A 20,508-nucleotide genomic window follows, 5' to 3' on the forward strand; every position below is an offset into this window, starting at 1 on the left:
ACTGGGGGCTGAATTTCTTAAAATTATTTTGCAATAATGAAGCAAGAAAACAATAAACAAACACAAAAGACTTTCATTTGTATTTGTTTTATATTTCCTCCAAAAATAGCCAGTACATCCATACTGCAGAATAAACCTAGGTAGGCCCAATGTAGGACTGTTTCTACACGAGAGATCTCTGAACAGACTTTTACCTCAGCAGGGGCTCATTTGGAATTTTGCAGACCAACAGCATGGATGGGGTGCTGGGATCAAGGTCTTTTGTCTTCTGGTTAGCGAGTGTGGCATCATACCGGGTGATGTCATAGGTCTTTGGAATGCCACCATGTCACTGATGAAGTGGCTGCTCTTTGCTCTTCTTAAGACCTGCTGAGGCAAGTGAAGGCTTCCTCTTTCCTAGGATAGTCCTGGACTACATTAACACAAAGGCATACTAAAAAAAAAAAAAAAAAAGCATTCTTACAAGTAGTAAGTACTAAGTTCCAATCACCTAAAAATAACAATTAATAGTGATTGACTCACCAAAGGTGGTTGCTGCACTGCATGGAGCATCTTTGTTCACACCTTGTGAATTGTAAGGTGGCTTTGCGGTCTCGGTGGGCTCAGCTTTTCAGAGCATTTCTGCACCTTTTAGATAATGTCCTAAATCTCTTGGTTTCCTGCTGTCCTTGATGCTTTCGCCCTGTGACGCTGTCCACCGAGTTTATGTAACAGCGCTAACCTCCTTAAACCATGAACCTCAGCTAGTGCGGGATGGCAATTCAGCAGGCAAAACAAAACGTCTGCTTTGCATTGTGGGATTCATTTAAATATATATATTTTTTTCCTGTTGTCCGCTAAATGTAGTCATTGATCTCCTTTCTTGTCCCCCTCTTCCCTGCTCAGGTTTAATCCTTGATCCTTTCCCTTGTTTGTGCTGTTCACTGTCCTAAAACAGCATAAACATGTTTTGCCTTACTTCGTTTTCAGGCTCTCTCCTTTAAAGAACATGCATGCTATTCTGTTGTTCCAATTTAGTCCCTCAGAAGTCAAGCTCGTTCTGCTCGTTCAGATAAGGAAAAGCCGTTCTCCTTTACTATTTGTATATGGTAAACATCCAAAAAGCAACTGACACTGATGTGTATTTTTAGTGAAGGATGGCAGATGTTATGCAATGTCTTGACATTTGTGTGAAGTTGACATTTCTTTGGATTGATCTTATTATTGTTGGCAGGCACAGAGTAAGATTGTTCCAAACTCACAAAGCAAGTTCCATACACCGCCAATCCATACATCATCTTATATTCGGGCCAATACGGTATATTCACACTTTGATTCACAACCAACAGCTAACATGCATTATTTATAAATGTAGTACCACCTAGAGAAAAACAGAGAGAATATGCACATGCCTCACACAAAGGCCAGAACTGAGATTCAGACATGCTCAGCACTTGCATTTCCTTCTCGGCAAACATTTTTGGTACAAAAAAAAACCTTCCATAAGAGTACAGACAACCTGAATAAAAGGGTCTTGCTTTTTATTCCATATGAAAAATGTAGAAAACATAATTAACTGATTTATGTTTATGAATATGAAACTGTCCAAATTGTAGTTTCCTAGGTTCAAGAAAGAAAGAAGCCTTTAAATTTGAGTGGGGATGAATGAATGTGCCGGAACAGAAAATTGTACTTGATCAGATGTTGCATCCACCAAAATGCTGACTTCAATCTTCTACTCTTCACTCACATGCTTTCTTGCAAAAACAAGTTGCCCTTAGATGTGTGGGTGAAAGGCAAATGCTGGCAAACAGCTCACAAAAGATGCACTTTTTCCAGAATACCGGGCTGTGATATGAAACGGAGCTGTTGTGCTTCATGGAGGGAATCTGAGGGTGTGCAAAAGGGAAAGGAATTGTCTGCGCCTCTAATATTGGGACACAAAACACTTTCAGAGGAAGATAATGGTGCAAGGACTGCTGCTCACATGAGATTCTCTGAACAAAAAGAAAATTCTTTCAAATCCTTGGGGGCGTGTGCGTTGAAGAAATATATATATTTATATATATGGCAGCACAGTGACACACTGATTAGCACATCCACTTCAGTGTTCAGAGGGTTCAATTCCACCTCCAGCCCTCCCTGTGTGGAATTTGCATGTTCTCCCCATGCCTGCGTGGGTTTCCTCCCACATCCCAAAAACATGCATGGTAGTCAAGTCAAGTTTATTTATATAGTGCTGGAGAGGGCGGCGGCAGTCAAAAAACAAAATTCTAAAATGTTTATATTATATTATAAAAATTTTATATATTAATATAATATAAATATGTGCCACGTTACATTTCATTTTTGTATTAGCTTTTTTTCTTCTGATATTAAGACTCCCGTCTTAAATTCATCCGTGAGGCTGGTTGGTTGGGGAAAACAAATGAGCGCCTAGCAACAATCTCAAGTGCTTATTTGCGAACGACGCCCCAAAAAATCTATCTGCACCCACAAATATAGCACAGTGACTCACTGGACGATTGGAAAACCTTTGACAAACAACATCCATCTCTTCAATGTTGCCAGGAGTAACCAAAATCAGAAAATATTAATGCCGTTTTCAAATGCCTTTTGATTTTTCTGTAACATTCAATCCCAAACTGTGACATATAATTTCAGACATTGTATCTCAGCAGTTGTTGCGTGCATGCCATGTTAAGTAATGGAAACCCATTAACAGTGCTCCAAGGGTGTTTATTATGCGGCTTTGAGAAAACTTAGGGGGACGTGACATCTCACCTCCGAGAGCATGCAGTTTGTAATAAGCATAGGAGGCAATACAGTACATCAAATCTCATTAAAATCTCTTTGTCGCCATAGAGGCAAAGCTTAGAGGCACTTCATAGCAGATCATTTTTATGTTTGACAGTCCCCAGCCAGAGAATGAAAATCAAACCCTGTGTAAATACTTTCAATGATTTTGCAGATATGTGGGTGAGAAACTGTACTTATTGTTTCTGTCGTTCAAAAATACAAATATTCCTTGCGGAGTCTCTTACTAGTAGTTGCACTTACAATCGGAGGTATTTTCATTTTTTGTACCCTAGCATGTAAAGTATGTACACAAATAACTGTGATCTCACATTTTACCACATAGAAAATATATCATAACTAAGGGTAGACATATAGAAATTAATCATTGGCGGAATGTATCAATTTTTAAGTCATAAACTTAGCATGTTAAGAGATTTATTTTCAATCGTTTCGATTGGTTCATAAATTGTGAAGACAAAAATGTAATTAAAAAAAATAACAGCTTTAGAATTCATTGTTTGAGATGACATTCACCCTGTAGATGCTGTGACTATTCACAAAGCATAGTTTTGAAACCAAGGAAAAAGAAATCTGAAAATTATATTCATAAACTCATTTGTTCATGATCAGGGGCATGTGTTACCCAAGGTGAAACTCTTGAATTGAATTTAAGGTCAAATTGCAAATATAGCCAACAACACCGAGTTTACACAGCTGTTATTTATTGTAGCGGAAGGAAACCTTGTACCTGCCGGCGAGTAAAATCAAGTCTTGTACCATCTCGTGACAAGGTAGATCCATGTGCCTGTTGTTAGATCAAAAACACTCTTCAAGGTGCTTGAAAGCAAATCAACTTCAACTGACAGTTTGCAGCTTGCAGTGCTCAATCATTTTTTTTTAGCACAAAAAAATCACTTTTTTTCCCCCCACAGATAAACCCCAGAAGGAAGATGAAGATGATTCATCCTCATCAGCCTCAAACCCAAGATCCTCACTATTTGATCACTGGGGTCATGACCTGGGCCCAGAAAGTCGAAGAATTGCCATCAAAAAGTTCCGCTATTATGGTTACAACAGCTACCTCAGTGATCGGCTTTCCATCACCCGGCCGATCCCAGATTTTCGTCCGGACGGGTCAGTTGGATAGTTACTGAATCTATAAATGTGGTGGTGTGGAGTAATGTCATTCCTCTGCTTTATCCCTCAGATGTAAAAACATGTGGTATTCGCCCGACCTTCCTCAGTTGAGTATCATCTTCATCTTTGTCAATGAGGCCTTGTCAGTGCTGCTGCGCTCCGTGCACACAGCCATCCAGAGGACTCCATCCCATTTACTCAAGGAGATTATACTAGTTGATGACCACAGCACTAACAGTAAGAGTTACCAACCGTCCTCAATCCTTTTATATTGTTTTAAGACAGATGATTTAGACTGATTGCAACATTATGTAAATATTAGGGGTGCAAAGATGCACGAAATTCACAGTTTGATTTGGTTTGATACGTTAGTGTCAGGGTTGGGTATTTCTTCGATACAGAGCAAATAGAACATGTTCAAGCCTTTTTTAACTTAGATACCCCTGCGTTCCCCCTGATAAAAGACGTGAGGATAGCTTGATAACAAGTCATATTTGCTCATTCTGAGTCCTGGCAAAACATCCCTGTCTCATCATCCTCAGGTCCCATGGGCCAATGTTCACTCATGCTCCAGGAGCTGTTAGTATTCCACGCTAATTCTGATTCTGTGACAAAGTAAACTGTGCGTGCATGCCCATTTTTGAGCAGTATAAATATAATAAGACATGCATCTCGTTAAATGTTATTGAATTTGATGAGCTACTAAAATATAGCGGATGTGGTCAAACCGATCAGACCTGTAGCACTCAACCGTAAATCCTCAAGTAGATGGCAATATCCCAAATTTGGAGGCAAACATTTCATATCATATTCCTGTATCGTTAGTCTCGTAGGCTCGTTAGTTCTCGTAGTTAGTAAAGTTGTATTTGAATGAAAAAAGAGATTAGCAAGCACATCGGTATTGATATTGTAAGTTAAAAGGTGAAAGGGTGCGCAGGGTGGCCCGTGGTCTTTGGCTGTCTCTCCAGTTCTGTTGTGTTCTTGTAACCTGTCCCCCTTAAAGTTCTCTTTCATCACCTGTCACTTTCACATATGTAACGGAGGATTTTTTTTTATGCTCCTGCTGTTTTTTCATCAGTATGTTTCGAGGTGTCTGCATCACTGTCATTATAGGGTGATCATTTGGTGCAATTTCAATCCATGAAAAAAGATCAGAATCAACATTCCCTACCTCCACAACCCTGAAGCAGAGGAATATAAACTGCTGCTAAGTCAGTGGTTCTTAACCTTGTTGGAGGTACCCATCCCTACCAGTTTCATATGTGCATTCACCGAACCCCTCTTTAGTGAAAATTATTTTTTTCAAATTCAATACATAGTTGTTTTTTACTGGTGCTCAAAATGAGCCGTGCATGAAAATCACCTTGCTGAAAGAACAAGACCAACACAATGGATGAACTCATAACAAATTACACACCTGCAAATCAGTGTGACTTCTGCTGTTGCTTTTGTGAGACAGGTTTAGATATGCGTCATCACAAATATACACAATGAATCAGGTGTGTTCAGATCTCCGTAGAGGAGGCCCTGCCCAACCCCTGAGACCAACTCACCGAACCCCGAGGGTTCCATTGAACCCAGGTTAAGAACCACTGTGCTAAGTGCTTATGGTAAACCAACCTAATGAACTGACCTTTATCTGGCTAAAAGTGCTTCTTTTATATCTTATTTCTAGTCAAAACAAAATCAAATGCAAATAGTCACTGGAATATGAGTGAAAAATGGGAATTGAGAGGGGGAGGAAATCATAGTACCCAAAGAAAATCCACACAGGTATGAGGAGACTTCCAAACTCCACAAAGGAAGGCCACAGTCCAGATTTGAATCCTTGACCTCTGCACTAAGATGTGCGAACCGTGGGCCCGCCACGAAATTGACTTGTGTAGATTTAACTTAAAGTGTGATTTGATGAGTTGATATTTAATGCTTGGATGTATCCAATTTTATGTTTTGAACCGCACACCACATAATTCTTTTCAAATACTCCAAAATGTGGGGAAATATGCTCATCAAAATGTGGCTCATTAAGGAGAAACGGGCAGGAGAATCTAGGTTGGTAGTAATAAGGAGGAGAAAGGAGAAGGCAGCAGCTGTAGCCTACAGGCAGGATTATAACAGGGATAACTCCAATGGGTCATTTAGAATTTGAGCAGACAGCCTCTGTCTGATGTGGTTTGTCTCATTCTTTCTATTCAAATCATGTTTTTAGTCTGCATACCAAATACCAAAAAACAAAACGTGTATTTGAATACAAAGAATGAGATATGTGCGTGTTAATTTTTAATTTGTCATGTGTCATAAATAACGATTTTTGAGTTTTTGCAAATTTTTGTTCTCTTTTTTTGCAGTTACTTAAAAAAAAAAGCAATCATTCTTGAATTTTAGTATGGAAAGTGAATTTTTCACAATATTGCTTGTTCACTCACTTGACTGTTTGCAATACATGTGTTCTTTCTCTCCAGCGGAATTGAAAGAGAACCTTCAGAATTGTGTAGATGAGATGAATGCTCAGCATGGATTGGAGTTCATCAAAGTAGTCCATCATGACAAACAAGAAGGACTGATCAGGTCCAGAGTCAGTGGGTGGAGAGTTGCTTCAGCACCTGTGGTCGCTCTATTTGATGCACATGTGGAATTCAACACTGGTTGGTGAGTTTGAGTGAAAATACTTTTAATGTGCAAAAAAAGTACACATATAATTCTGTGTTTGGGTTTTAGTTTAGGAAGGAAACATAACAATCCTAAATTAAGTCAGCACAGAAGGATAGCGTAATAAAGTCATGAGTAAAAATCTACCTCAAGCACCAGGTCATGTGAAGTTAATCCATTAATATACTCCAAACAATGATACACAAACTCTTTAATATCACTTAAACTCCCATCTCATCTCAATCAATGACCTATTTATCATAGCATTCTGTTGTAATTTACCGTATTTCCCAGACTATAAATCAAATTATGAAAAAAAACAAATTCAATTGTTCTGCTACTTACCTGAATAATATTTTGTGTTCTGAGCTTGTTGCATTGTCCATTTACTTTTATGATTCATAATTACATCAGCAAAGATTTACTTGGCAAATGATAGAACAATGCAGAATTGGACCTAAATTTATGAGCATATAAAGTGTGTTCAGTTTTATGCTGGTTATTTCAGTAGCATATTTGGTAGTTTATTGAATCATGGATTGAATTATTTTCACTAAATCAAATTAGATACAGTTCTTTGCCAAGTAGCAGTTTATATATTTTCCTGTTTGACATCCCACAGGGCAGAGCCGGTTCTTCAGCGAATAAAGGAGGACCGCACTCGGGTGGTGTCTCCCTCTTTTGACAACATCAAATATGATACATTTGAGATGGAAGAATACCCATTATCTGCTCAGGGCTTTGATTGGGAGCTCTGGTGTCGATACCTCAACCCACCAAAGTCCTGGTGGTCATTGCGCAACCACACAGCTCCAATCAGGTAAAATCAAGTGGAAGCATGAGTTCTGAGTGGGTGGTCACGATTCTCCAAATCCTCAATTTGATGTTTGATCATTTTTTGATTCTATACTCGATTTATTTCTTTTCTTACACCGCACTGGGGCCTCTGCCATTTTTAGACTCGTCAGTCACCTACTCTAGTGGATGCATAGTTACGCTTCTTTATTCTAGTACGACAGAAAAGCATATACCCCCCCCCCCCCCCAACCAACCCCGGCATCACACCACATCTTTTATAGGAAAGTAACACAAAATAGAAAAGTAATGTGTGATCAGTTGTACTATTTGACATGAAGTTACCCGTTTAACCCATTTTGCATCCAGTCTGAGTTTACCCTTCTCTCTTTTTAGGAGTCCCGCTCTTATCGGATGCTTTGTGGTTGACAGGAAGTACTTTGAGGAAATTGGCCTACTCGATGAGGGGATGGAAATTTACGGAGGGGAGAATGTGGAGCTTGGCATCAGGGTGAGTTTGTGCGCATAAACCTGCATCCAAAACACGGTCAGCCACCGCATAACAATTTGCTTTTAGTAACCATTGCACATTCTTCACATCCGGAAAATAAACTTTAGTTCAGAAGCATATGCAGTCATCAGCATACCCAGGTATGCTGAAAAAATACATTTTCGGCATGCAGATTAAAGAGGATGACCTTTCTTTGAAAGAATGAACTTTGTCATTCATGCAGGTTTTTTTCATTTAGTCCAACTCAAGCAAGCTGCTTCATGTGGCAAGAAAAGCACAACATTAAGCTGCCCAATCTTATAGTTGCACACCAGTGTTTCCCAACCAGACGATATGCAGGCGATACGTGGGAAAATTCAATCATTTATTTCCCGGACTTGTTGCACAGCTGTCATAACCACAACAACCATGTTAACTCAAGTGTCTTATTAAAGGAGCTTTATCATGCTATTTTAAGCGTTATCGTTAATTATAGGATTATATATGATTATATATTACCGTTGGAACAATGGTGATCTAATTTCTCATGAAATATGAGTTATTTTGGTTGTTATCTTTCTAATCCGTAATTAAGACGCCTGGTTCACCTAAATTCCACCTTCGCTTGACTGAAAATGCGTAGCTGGTGTTTTCAACTTAATATTACTATTTAAAGGGGCACTAAGGCCATAATAGTCCATTTTTTCGCTCTATGAATTTTTTTTTATCAGGAAAATGAAAACAGTTTCCATTCATTTTTGAGGAATATTTAGATACCTAATGCCTTCAGAAACACTCACTTTTAATGAAGAGTATGGCCGCAACCCGTCCCCTTCCCTTAATTTCTTGATCGGAGTCACTTGAGGGACATATCACAGTTTCTTTATTGGAAATCATTATACAGACATGGCTTATAATGACAGGGATCAACCAGCCTCAAAATGTACAGCCTATGTGGTTGGTCTATGTCTTGAAAAGAGGGCGAAGAATGCAGGCAGGTCACAGGAAATTATTGCACACACACAAACTGGAAAATGCCATTCACCACCAATTCACCTCAGGTTTATTTTCAGGGGGGGGAACAAAATAGACCCACAATAAAAGTGATGCGATTTATGGTATTACAGTTCTGATCAAATTGAAACCGTACCCTGTTTTGTCCAATTTTGTTATGTGTAAAGCAAGAACACTGCACAAAGGAACAAGGTTTCCTTGTTTTTTAGTATCGAAGAAGCCAAGATTGGCAAACAAGTGCTACCTCCGGCAGCAAGCAGTTAGTTTCAAGAACAATATGGAATCAATGTTTTTTTTTTCCCAAGAACAAATGAGTGAATCAACCTTGGAATTATTGATTCGACATTATGTTGCACTTTTTTTAATATTATTATTATCCATCCATCCATTATTTCAAATACCAAAACTAATACTGCAACAACCTTACAAATTAGGCTATCAAAGAACATTGAAATTCTTAAAGCCACTCATAAACTGCTCTGCTGGGACTCACCTCCACAAGAAACATTACTTCATGAAAAAGAAAATTCCCAAGATATGGCAAGCTGCTTTTAAACCCTTTTATTCAAACTGTGACAGATGATGATCTATTTCCTGCCATCTTCATCACACCGGGGGGGTGCAGGCAGGTCGCACCAATTTATGCATCAGGAAAGACTCTTTACAGATTTATGGAAAAAAATGGGTCTACGACTGGACACTTGGTAATCTCTGTCCCGACAGTGCGACCTGATTTAAGGGGCCCTATTTTGCTAGACAGGTGCAGTGGTGGCAAATTAATTTTTGTGCAGGGTCAAGTGTAGTTTATTTTGTGTGAGATACCACTCCCCCGATGTAGAGTAGCCTGCGCACTGCATAAAAAGGGATGCATCGTAGTTTTTGTGGCAGAGCAAGTCAAGTTTAGCGTTTTTTTGTCATTTTGGCTGTCCATGATATCGTACAGCACGCCCACGGCGCAAGAAGCAATTTAGTACCCAAAAGTAGACTAAATTGTAGACTTTTTAACAGCAGGTCTATTTCTTAGCGCAGGTGTTCTAACCCGATTTTGGTGTATAATCGAGGCGCAGGCAGACGGAGGAAGTGTATGATGTAACATGATCGAATTCCGAACAGAAATATGACACCAGCGTGGGACAGTGCCTCTCAATCCATCGAAATTCAATTCATTGAATGAATTGTAATCATTATCATCTGAATAATGTTGGGGAATTGTCCCACATGGCAGATGGCGGTGTCAATCCACAGTGGGCCAACCTAACATCTGTGAGATCTTGTAATATTTTTTTGACTTTTCGCACAGCGATCTACATGCCATGCAGACAGCGTGCTACGCTTCTCTCTGCGCTGAATTTAAAGGGAATAAGGGGAGCCGCTTCAATTAGATGGTAAAAAGGTCGGCTGCATTTCCTCCCACGACGACGCACGCCAGCGCTAACGCCCCCTTATACCTGCTCGAATGTGGAAAAAAATCCCACTGCAATTTGCGCTATACTTGCGATGGGCACCAATAATTGCCTTTCACTCAAAAATCCAGATTGAGCATCAAGGCCTGCAGTACTGTGAGCTGAGACTATAATTTCTTGTTTTTATGAGTGTCTGCATCTTTTACCTTTGCTTTTTGTTTTCGGGGTTGATTTTACCAATTGTGAGGACGCATATTTTTATCCTGGGTTCTAAATACACATATCCACAAAAAGAGGGCACCTTTTTTTTATTTTTCTGTGGCAAGCCAAGGGGGCAGTGTATTTTTGTCGAAAGAAGGATGGCTTTTTTATTTATATGTTTCAACATGCTCAAATCCAGCCTCCTTATTAATAAATAAAAAAACATTTCGGCAGGTTTTCCGGGGTTAAATTGTGTTGTTTGTTTTCTTACAGACGAATTGCAGTTTGAAGATGTGTTCATCTAAATTATTATTTATGATGCGTGTAGTAAAAATATTTGATAGTTGTAGTTTTGTGAATGGCAAGAGCAGCAAGTAAATCGAATTAAAAAATGTCAAATGTAATTTTCCTCTCTTTTTCTCTCTCTCTCTCTCTCTCTCTCTCTCTCTCTCTCTCTCTCTCTCTCTCTCTCTCATTGTCACTCTTAGGTATGGCAATGCGGTGGAAGCGTAGAAGTCCTTCCTTGCTCCAGGATTGCACACATCGAGAGAGCCCACAAGCCTTACACAGAAAATCTGACAGCCCTCGTGCGTCGCAATGCTTTAAGAGTGGCTGAGGTCTGGATGGACAACTATAAAAGTCATGTTTACATGGCCTGGAATGTTCCATTTCAGGTACAGTATTGGAACATGTTGGAAAGCAGTTAACCTGAGACATTGAAGTTTATTTGACATGTAATTTGACATGCTGGAGTCTTTGGTGAAGATTGACACGTGCGAATTACATTTAGAAAGAACTGCAAGAAGAGCTCCACTTGCAAATGTAAACTTGGCCAGGGTGATTGCAGATCACCGGTGTGAAGTGGGCACTTGGAAACTGCCTTTCACCCGGAATGTTTGTGTCTGTGTGACACCCCCAATAGTTGTGCTGTGATTTTAGAAATATTTTAAGGTGATTATAGTAATTATGCCTTGACATCCACCACGCGTGGCATCTGTCTGCCTGCACCTAGATTCAATTCAATTAACCGAAATTGCTGTATACCACCTACGCCCCACCCACGACCTTTACTGCCCAGCATGGTCTACCAAATTCCCCAACTCACTAAAGGAGGCTTGTATCTGCAAAACGATCAAGATGCGCCAGTTTTTACGCCCAATTGCCCATGCGCTGTCTAATAAAATAGAGCCACTCATGTTTGACTGCTTCTTTCACACTAAAAGCCCAATTTATGATAGGGCAAGTGTGTGTGTTTGGAAATTTGGCAGACAGGAGCGAGGCGGCGCCTTCTGCGTGCCCGACAATTTGGTGATAGAAAGTAGACCGCGATCTGTGTGAAAAAAGGTACATTCCTTTTTGTGCTGGTGACAGTCTAGTTTAGTATATGAATTTTGTAGACCGTGCTTGGCCTCCACAGGAATTATGCTACTGGTGTATCTGGTGACCCTGGTGACCAAAGGTACACAGCATTTTAGACAACCTAAAACCAGGTCTAAGGTGAGGATGAAGATTTCGTTGGATTTAATGATTTGGCGTGACACGGATGGTTTGATAAACCTGTTAGCATGTTATTTATGCTATATTTATTTGAATAATTCTAAATATGATACGTCAGGCACGTTCTTAGTCCCTTGTCTATGTTATGCATACCGTACCCTTCAACCTGTTGCCTATTCTATTTTTATTGTAAATTGAACGATCAGCTTCTCTACCACCAGGCTTAGTTTTTCAAAGAAAAACCTTAACAAAAATGAAATTCAATTTAATTCAAAAGCATAAAAGCACAGCTCGATTCAATTCAAAAGTACATCACAAAAAGTCTGACCATGACTACATGTAAACTACGGGCAGTCCAATTCATATTTCCAAAAAAAGAAATCACAGAAATGTTTTCAATCACAACTGTTGCAGCTTTCAACTTGCCACATCAGTGGTCCCCCCGGTGACATGCTGGCCATTTTTACCTTGAATGACACTCATGTTTTTATCCGGGCTAGAGACTAACAGTGAATGTGTGGACTGGGGCACTGGCAACTGTTTTATTGGATTTTTATTGTTGTAAATGGGAAGCGCTGTGTAATTTGAGGTGTTCTGTTTGCTTATTTCAATAGAATTCAGGAATAAATATTGGGGACATTTCGGAGAGACAGGCCCTGCGATCCAAACTCAAGTGCCAACCATTCAGCTGGTTCCTCGCCAATATCTACCCTGAGCTCCGATCCTACGGTAACACAGTTGCATATGGAGTGGTAAGATTAATTTGATGTCTGCAATCATGCATTCAATTCATCAGGAACATTTTGTTTCATTCAAATGCCCAATGAAGCATCAACAGAGCTGCTTTTGTGAACCCCTTGTAAAACACTTCATCTTTCTCTACCCATCAGTCAGTGTCCATTTATTGCACAATCAATGTGATGTCTTAACATTTTAAGGCCTGGTACACACAAGAAGATTTCAAATCTTAAAAGGTAGGCCAATTGATCACTCCAAATTGTCTGTAGGTGTGATTGTGAGGATGATTGGTTGTTTGCCTATGTGTGCCCTGCAATTTTTTTTTTTTTTTAGTCTTTGAAGGACTCCAAGACAGGAAATCAGGGGTTTAAAGGTTGTGGTCATATTGTATGATCTTGTCCAATAAGCTCAACAAAGAACACCACACAAAGATTTTGCTGCTCCACTACCAGTCTAGAGTCCAGTTCTCTCTCGTATGATCACATTTGATCTCACAACCGCAAAGATGAACAGGCACTTCAGCGTACTGGTTGTCAAGTGGTTTCAAAGAAGACCAGAGACGGGAGCATTGTAAGATGGTGATGTCAGCGAGAAAGGACTTGCTTTGGAAAATACGCCAAAGCCAGCAGACACAGCTTCTTTCCCCAGGCTGTCGCTCTGATGAACTCACACCACTCGTAGAGTCTCAGAGACATCACTGGGCAATAATATCCTGTTCTTGCCACTTCAATGTTGTTAGTCACCTAAATGTTGTTAGTCACTTAAATGTTGTGCAGAGGCTGAGATCAACCTGAATCAAATTCCTTGTTTGGCATGCACAAACTTGGCCAATAAAGTGGATTCTGAAGTGAGGTGAGGTGAGGTGAGGCTACTTTCTGCCACGACTCTCTCGCCCAAGTAGTTGAACGGGAAGTGTGCAAATTCAGCTTTTATGACTGAAATTATTCATTGGAAGAATGATCAATTCAGATATTTGTTCTAACTATCTACTTGTTTCATCATTCCAAGAGACATTTTTTTAATCACATCTTTGTCTTTTTTCTCTCCCTTTGAATTTCACAGTTGAAGAATAGTCTCAGAAATGACCTGTGTTTGGACCAAGGACCCGACACTGACAACATACCCATCATGTATATCTGTCACGGTATGACAGCACAGGTTAGTGAGCCGTCATTTAACTTTGGTTCCCTTCATTCTGCCGTTCACTTCATTCTGTCAGTCCAGTGGCCTCGGCAGTGGCAGAGCTTTGAAAGGGCCGTGGGGGGGCGACTAACATATCTTCATGGTGAAGCAATGCCAGAGTGCCCACTGTAATGATTGTTCCATACTTGACCTATTGTGTATAAATCTGGGGATCAACATCCAAAACTTACTGTATACACAAACTTATTTTACAGTATTTTACAGAAAGTAGCTTTAAATAATAAAGTAGCTTTAAATGATAATTAGTGACAGACATTTTATTTTAAATATGGTCAACTCTATATTTAATGTCTATAATATATTTAATCATAACAACAAAATGTTTGACACACCCAAAGGGCTCGCAGAAAAAAATTCCCGTTCAAGGTTGGCAAAAAAAAAAAACCCGCTAAACAGCAAACCAACGTTAAATACGAGAATTCATTTTGTCCAGTGTTTTATAACAAAAATAATATAATTCACTTGAAATTTTAAATATTTAATATTTATTTCTTATTTTAATTTAAGCGCAGATTAGGGTCTGCCATCAGGTGGTGGTAGTAGTATTACATCTTAAAGCTACAGTCATCTCCTGCATAGTCACAGTTTGAAACCTGCAAATTTGCAGATTTAGTTTTTCTTTTTTTGTTTTCAATATTTTTTCATATGTTGATCTTCCCCACCCCGTTTCAAAGCAAAAACTATATTGAATGTTTATTGTTGTGCGTAACTCAAATTGTTAAGGTTGACACAGAAAAATATTATCTTTCTATCATTTTCTGGCATCTTTAAACCTTTTTTATAGAGAGATGAAAGAATTTGGGAATCTAATCAATATATCCACCAACTTTGCTCTTAATAGATGTCATCACTTATGCTGCTTGTGTCATCAAAATGCAATTTCAAGCATCATTGCCTTCATCTTTTTAAAGTGATTTACGGAAAAGCAACATCCACATCAAACAGCTACTTCTCTCGGGGAGGAAAAAAGCAGCAAATAGCCACAATGCAATTGAAATGACACATTTTATTGTAAAAGGTTAAAATCATGCCCCACCTTGGGTGTCATGTGTACACACAAGAACTCTGGAGCTTTAATAGTGTAATCGAGGCTTGAACCAATGTGTGTGTGTGTGTGTGTGTGTGTATAGTAGGCTAACGTCTTTGCTTTAAGCACAGTGCCCCATAACTTAAAAAAAATAGAACATTGAGAAGCCCACACTAAATCAACTTGCAAAGTAAATTTCAAATTTCCTTTCATTTCTTCTCTGTATCATTAATAGCATGCAGCAACCTATCTGTAAAACAGATTTTTGGCCACAACCGTTTCATCACAAAACAATTTGGACTCATTAGCAAGATTTGTTTCCTCTGGCTGACTAGGTTTATTGGAGATAAAATAAGCACACAGCATAGATTCTATGGTCTCGGCTACAAGCTGCCAAGAAGAAGAATCATGCAAGCAAACCCATCCAATGTTTGCCGCGAGGACTATTTATCACTATTTTGCAACACTAACGTGTGCAAGAATAAACCGACACAGATTCTACTGTTGCCCCCGATGCAATGTGAGATTCTACTTAAGTAAGATATGTGGAGCTAAAAAAAAAAAATAAAAATCTGTAATCAGGACAAAACGGCAGCAATGTACGTGCTAAATACCCTTTCAAATAATTTCACATCCGGCTTTTTAAAACGTTTTCAGCAATGTATGATGCAGATAAAGAGCTACATCGTTTTTCAGCAATCACTCTTTTGTTTATTTTCCTAGAAATACGTACCCCTACCCCAGAAATGGTGAATGCTGTTTTTGTATCACATTATCAGACCTTAAACTGCATTGAGCGTGTGGTATTCTGCATACCAGGGTACATTGTGTGTGGGTGCGTTGGTGGTACTATTTTGGATGGCATCGCAAAATATCATTTTTTGCGTTTACATAATTGGTGATTTTAAGAGCGTTAGGAATCCCTAAGGCTCGTAATGTGCAGCCAACGTTGTAATGGATGTTGGTGATACTGGGACAGCACTACTTTTCTTATGGTAACATATAAAACATTTACCAGATGTAAAAAATTGCCACCATCTCTTTGGTCTTTTCTTCATCCTTGAAGATTTGATCTTCTTTTTTTCATGCCCTGATTGATATGTTTGCTTCATACAGTCTTGTTTTGACTTTTTTTCAACTAGCTTGTGTCATTGTAATGACTTGTTGTTGATATAAACCAATCAGCCGTCAGTTGGAGGGGGGGGGGCATCCTGACAGCGCCGTCGACACATAACAAGCGGTGAAGGGGAAGGGGCGCCGTCCGTCACGAGCAGGTCGAGAAATGAATGAATTTCAAACTCCACATAAGACAGCCGGAGCCAGAATCGGCCACCATGCCCAAAATGTTTCTTACATAACCTTCATTTGAAAATATTTTTTTTACAGTCTCATCCAAGACAATTGGATGTGGTTAATTTCATATTAAAGGAGAGCGTCTTGGAAAACTGAGCTAGTGTAAGAGTTTGAAGCAAAGTAATACGTTTACCAAATGAAAGTCTTTTGTTCAATCTTGCATTGCAGTAGAAAATGCCATTTCAATGATTATGATCTTGAATAAAAAAAAAAAATCTACAGTTCACATAGTCCCACACGCCATAGCGCTCGCTCCCTGGCACACTTTTGTCCTCCACTCATCCTGAGTAACCTCTTCATTATGTGGAATCAATTTTACAGCTGGTGTGTATGTGCTTGTTTGTCTCCTCACGACTGGGCAGATGGCCGGGGATATGCCACATCAGTCGTTCTACTGGCATCGCCTATTGTCATAAAAAGCTAACCTGGAGCCCCCTCACTATAATCATTTTCTAATCTAGGTCTCAAACAAGTGGGTGTCTCTAAATTGTTTGTTGATTATAATCATTATCATGAAGTGAAAGAAGAATCAAATGCAATTTTGCACAGAAAGTATGTTTGTTTCTAAACATCAGCAAAAAGACAGTACAGCGATCCCTCGTTTTTTGCGGGAGATGCGTTCCAGAACCACCCACGAAAAGCCAAAATCTGAAACAATATATGATTTAGAAATTTCCAACACGTGGTATTTCTTGTTGGCCGCTAGAAGGCATGGATATATTGCAAGTCAATTAGAAGAGTGGTTTTTCCTTGCCAAGCAATGCAATGTGTCCATCTTCAGAATTACCACACTACTCTAACTTGGGGGACATCATGCATAGTAAAACCAAAGTGAATCACAGTTGCACATGAATCTTCTGCTGCATTGTGGTCCCATACACAAGGCTTTGTAAACCCTCCCCAATACTTTGACGCTACGTAAACCTTTCCCGTTCTCTTAATAACCATTACCACACTGTTCTGCGCATGTATTGTACATTTACAGTAAATAAAAGAAAAACCGTGATATTTTCACGTGTTCCGACTCCTTCTGCACCGGTTGGTGCTTCTACCCTCGCGCTTGCCCAGAAGTATGCCTCGTGCTATCAACGTGTATTTAAACGTCGTTCTCCCGTCACTTATAAACCCACGTAGTAGCGCATTCTCAAAAGGTGACGTGGTGAGGGATCGCTGTATACGATACTCAACAAAATAAAATTAAAGCAAAAGCAAGCCCATAGCCTTCCTGCATTCTGTTATGAACAGGACCAATCCACTAAGCCACCTTTCTTATTCATGGCTGCTGCCAGCAGGAATGTTTTACTCTGGCCTCTGTCATTTTTTTTTTCCTTTTGCAGTCTGTGTGGATAAAGAGTGGATGGATAGAATCACAATGCACCGAACAAACGTGAGACGGTTGTAATGATCCATAAAGGTCTTTTCTGTACTTAGTTAAAGTTAAAGTTAAGTTAAAGTTAGTCCCAATGATCGTCACACACACACCTGGGTGTGGTGAAATTTGTCCTCTGCATTTAACCCATCCCCGTGTGATTTTAATCCATCCCCTGGGGAGAGGGGAGCAGTGAGCAGCAGCGGTGCCGCGCTCGGGAATCAGTTGGTGATCTAACCCCCCAATTCCAACCCTTAATGCTGAGTGCCAAGCAGGGAGGCAATGGGTCCCATTTTTATAGTCTTTGGTATGACCCGGCCGGGATAGTTATGAAGAAAATGTCATAAATGATCGAACCATCCATCTAGACTTGTGCGTTATGGTATGGACAAACATCCTGATAAAGGTAATTATATCCTGCTAAAGATATATAACCTGATATAGTATTTTTCCTTAAAATTGTATGAAGTAACCAGCAATATTCTATTATATGATTTCTAATTATTCATAAAATACATATGTAGGATAGAATACATAATACAATAAATGAAAGTTGAATAAAACATCAAATAGAATGAATATCCAGGACCAGATAAATGCCATTGCGGAATTTTCCCAGAATACATACTTTCAAATTCTGGTTGCCGATCCAGCTTCTTGATATTTAGGGCATGTGTAATGTAGTACACAAATGTAGTACTCAGACGCCCGTGCACTACTCTGAAAGTATTACCGATCCCATTAATTTCTGAACACAGCCAGCACTAATGCATCGTGTCCCCACTTGGAGCACCTACTGCACGTAATGGCGCTCCGTTTTTTAACGCACACTTGGAAAATACTTTCAAACGTCCTTCATATTTGTCAGTGCACTGTATTTATGTACTTGATTTATTTGTAGGCCTGTCACGACAACTATTTTCTCCGGACGTTATATTTACCTATAAACTTTCACGACAAACTATATTTTTTGTTGTTGTGTTTTTTTCTTGTTTTTTTTTTTTTTATAAATGACACTAATTAAGGAAAAATAATTGTCTGTGTGCCCTGTGATTGGCTGGTGACCAGTTTGGGGTGTACCCCGCCAACCACCTAAAAATGGCTGGGATATGTCATAGCAACGAAATAACCCAACGCAACCCGTCTTGAAGGCTTTCCTCTTCCTTTGCCAGTAAATGCATCCATGTGTCTGCTTAACACGTCCCTATTCCTCCTGCAAGTGCTTTTAAGGCAGTCTGACAGGAGGCATTACAAAACCATTTGTGGGCACTTAAGTAGCTGTTCATTGAAACATGCAGTGCTTATTGCACTTATTTGTCAATATGGTCAAAGAAACAAATAACATACTCATCACATTCAAAGGCATGCACTCAGCTGTCTGCAATGCTTTGTGAGTGTTTTAAAAGCATGTTGTGTGGCTTCTTTCCGCCATCCTTCTAGGCGTGTCCTTTTCCTGCAAGAAGCTTATCAGCCCCTTCAAAAACATGTACACTCTCTCCTCTGAAAACACTCAAAGGGTCAGTGTACTTATCCCACTGAACAAGCCTCCACCTTCACTGGTTCTCGTGTTTCTGTTTGATCTCGGTTTTTGTGAGCATTGGATGTCAACATTGATCCTTCTTATTACACTCATGTCAGGTTCCAGAGGATTTTTCGCTCTTCTGTCAGGCTCAGGCAAATTTATGTCTGGCTTTAAGATTACCTGCACTGTATTTGATTTGCATCACTAGACCTTTAGAAGGCTTCAAAACTAGGCCAACCACTGAATTCATTAGTGCATCCCTGTGTTGTTGTTGTTTTTTTTCAGGTATGCAAATGTTTGCAGCCAGTATGTACATTTATTTCCCTGACCTCTCTTATCTCTTATTCATGCCCTGGTTCTGGGAAAAAAAAAAAAACTCTTATTGTTTTCCTCAGGTTTCCTGCATCATTAGACCAATTAACTGTAAACGTGTTTTTGTAAGAACTTGGAAATGCTACCAACTGTAACCTTGGTGAGTTTTTTTAAGTAAAAACATCTACAGTTACGTATATTGACATGTGGCGGGTCGTATCTGGCCCCCGGGCCTTGAGTATGACACTTGTGCTATAAACATACAATAGGTAATAATTAATTTAGTTAGGTATAATCGTAAAACACAATAAACATATTGTGCTTGACAGAGGCCAGTTGGATTACACTTTTTATCCGGATGCATATTTTTTGTTGTGAAGGATCATGTGACACTTAAGATTGACTGTTACATTTGCGCGTTTACAACATCGTTCGCCTATGATTCAAATTTTGAATCACTGCAAAGCATAGTTTCCGGAACCGCTCATGAAAAATAGATGCACTGTGTGACAGTTCAGTGTGTGCGTGGGCCTTAGGGTGAGAGTTGGGATGCACTCTCGGCTGATCACCATTAAAAAAGAGACTGACAGATACAGACCACCCTTTCCTGCTCAAATTCATGCCAAAGGTCAATCTTAAGTATTCGCTGAATAGAATACGCTATTGTACCAGTGCCCTAAGTCAGTGACTCTGTTCCAAATTAGTATGCATAAATGCACAATTTATGTTAAATAAATGTCAGTTTTAAGTATTTACACATTGTTTCTTCTGTCTATTTAGATCACTGATACACTGTAAATCCCGGAAAGGCCTGTTTATTACGTTACCAAATTAGTTGGATTAAAATAAATTGTTTAAGGCCTTTATATTCATGATTACACAAGTCACACTTTTTATACCAAATGGGGGGAAAGGAATATCTGCCTGCTGATGAAAAGGCAAAAGAATGAAAACACTGGGAATTTCAAGAAAAACGTTTAAAAAAAAAATTGTAATATTGAACTAAAATATAGAAGTTAA

At 39.4% G+C, this 20,508-nt stretch overlaps 1 protein-coding gene across 2 annotated transcripts in view; it reads left to right on the forward strand.

Annotated features, from left to right (window-relative positions):
- Positions 1 to 20,508, forward strand: part of galnt18a (UDP-N-acetyl-alpha-D-galactosamine:polypeptide N-acetylgalactosaminyltransferase 18a) — a 49,866-nt gene that overhangs the window by 22,110 nt on the left and 7,248 nt on the right. Inside the window, exons 2-9 of one of the 2 annotated variants that reach the window (XM_037254971.1) lie at positions 3,711 to 3,912; positions 3,986 to 4,152; positions 6,378 to 6,564; positions 7,187 to 7,384; positions 7,792 to 7,870; positions 10,956 to 11,141; positions 12,579 to 12,716; positions 13,765 to 13,860. In XM_037254971.1, coding sequence (XP_037110866.1) covers positions 3,711 to 3,912; positions 3,986 to 4,152; positions 6,378 to 6,564; positions 7,187 to 7,384; positions 7,792 to 7,870; positions 10,956 to 11,141; positions 12,579 to 12,716; positions 13,765 to 13,860 — 1,253 coding nt within the window. Of the gene's footprint in view, positions 1 to 3,710; positions 3,913 to 3,985; positions 4,153 to 6,377; positions 6,565 to 7,186; positions 7,385 to 7,755; positions 7,871 to 10,955; positions 11,142 to 12,578; positions 12,717 to 13,764; positions 13,861 to 20,508 lie in introns of both variants that reach the window. The other variant, XM_037254970.1, reaches the window with a different exon arrangement.

Source organism: Syngnathus acus, chromosome 6 (assembly GCF_901709675.1).
Source record: "Syngnathus acus chromosome 6, fSynAcu1.2, whole genome shotgun sequence".
Lineage (NCBI taxonomy): Eukaryota > Metazoa > Chordata > Actinopteri > Syngnathiformes > Syngnathidae > Syngnathus > Syngnathus acus.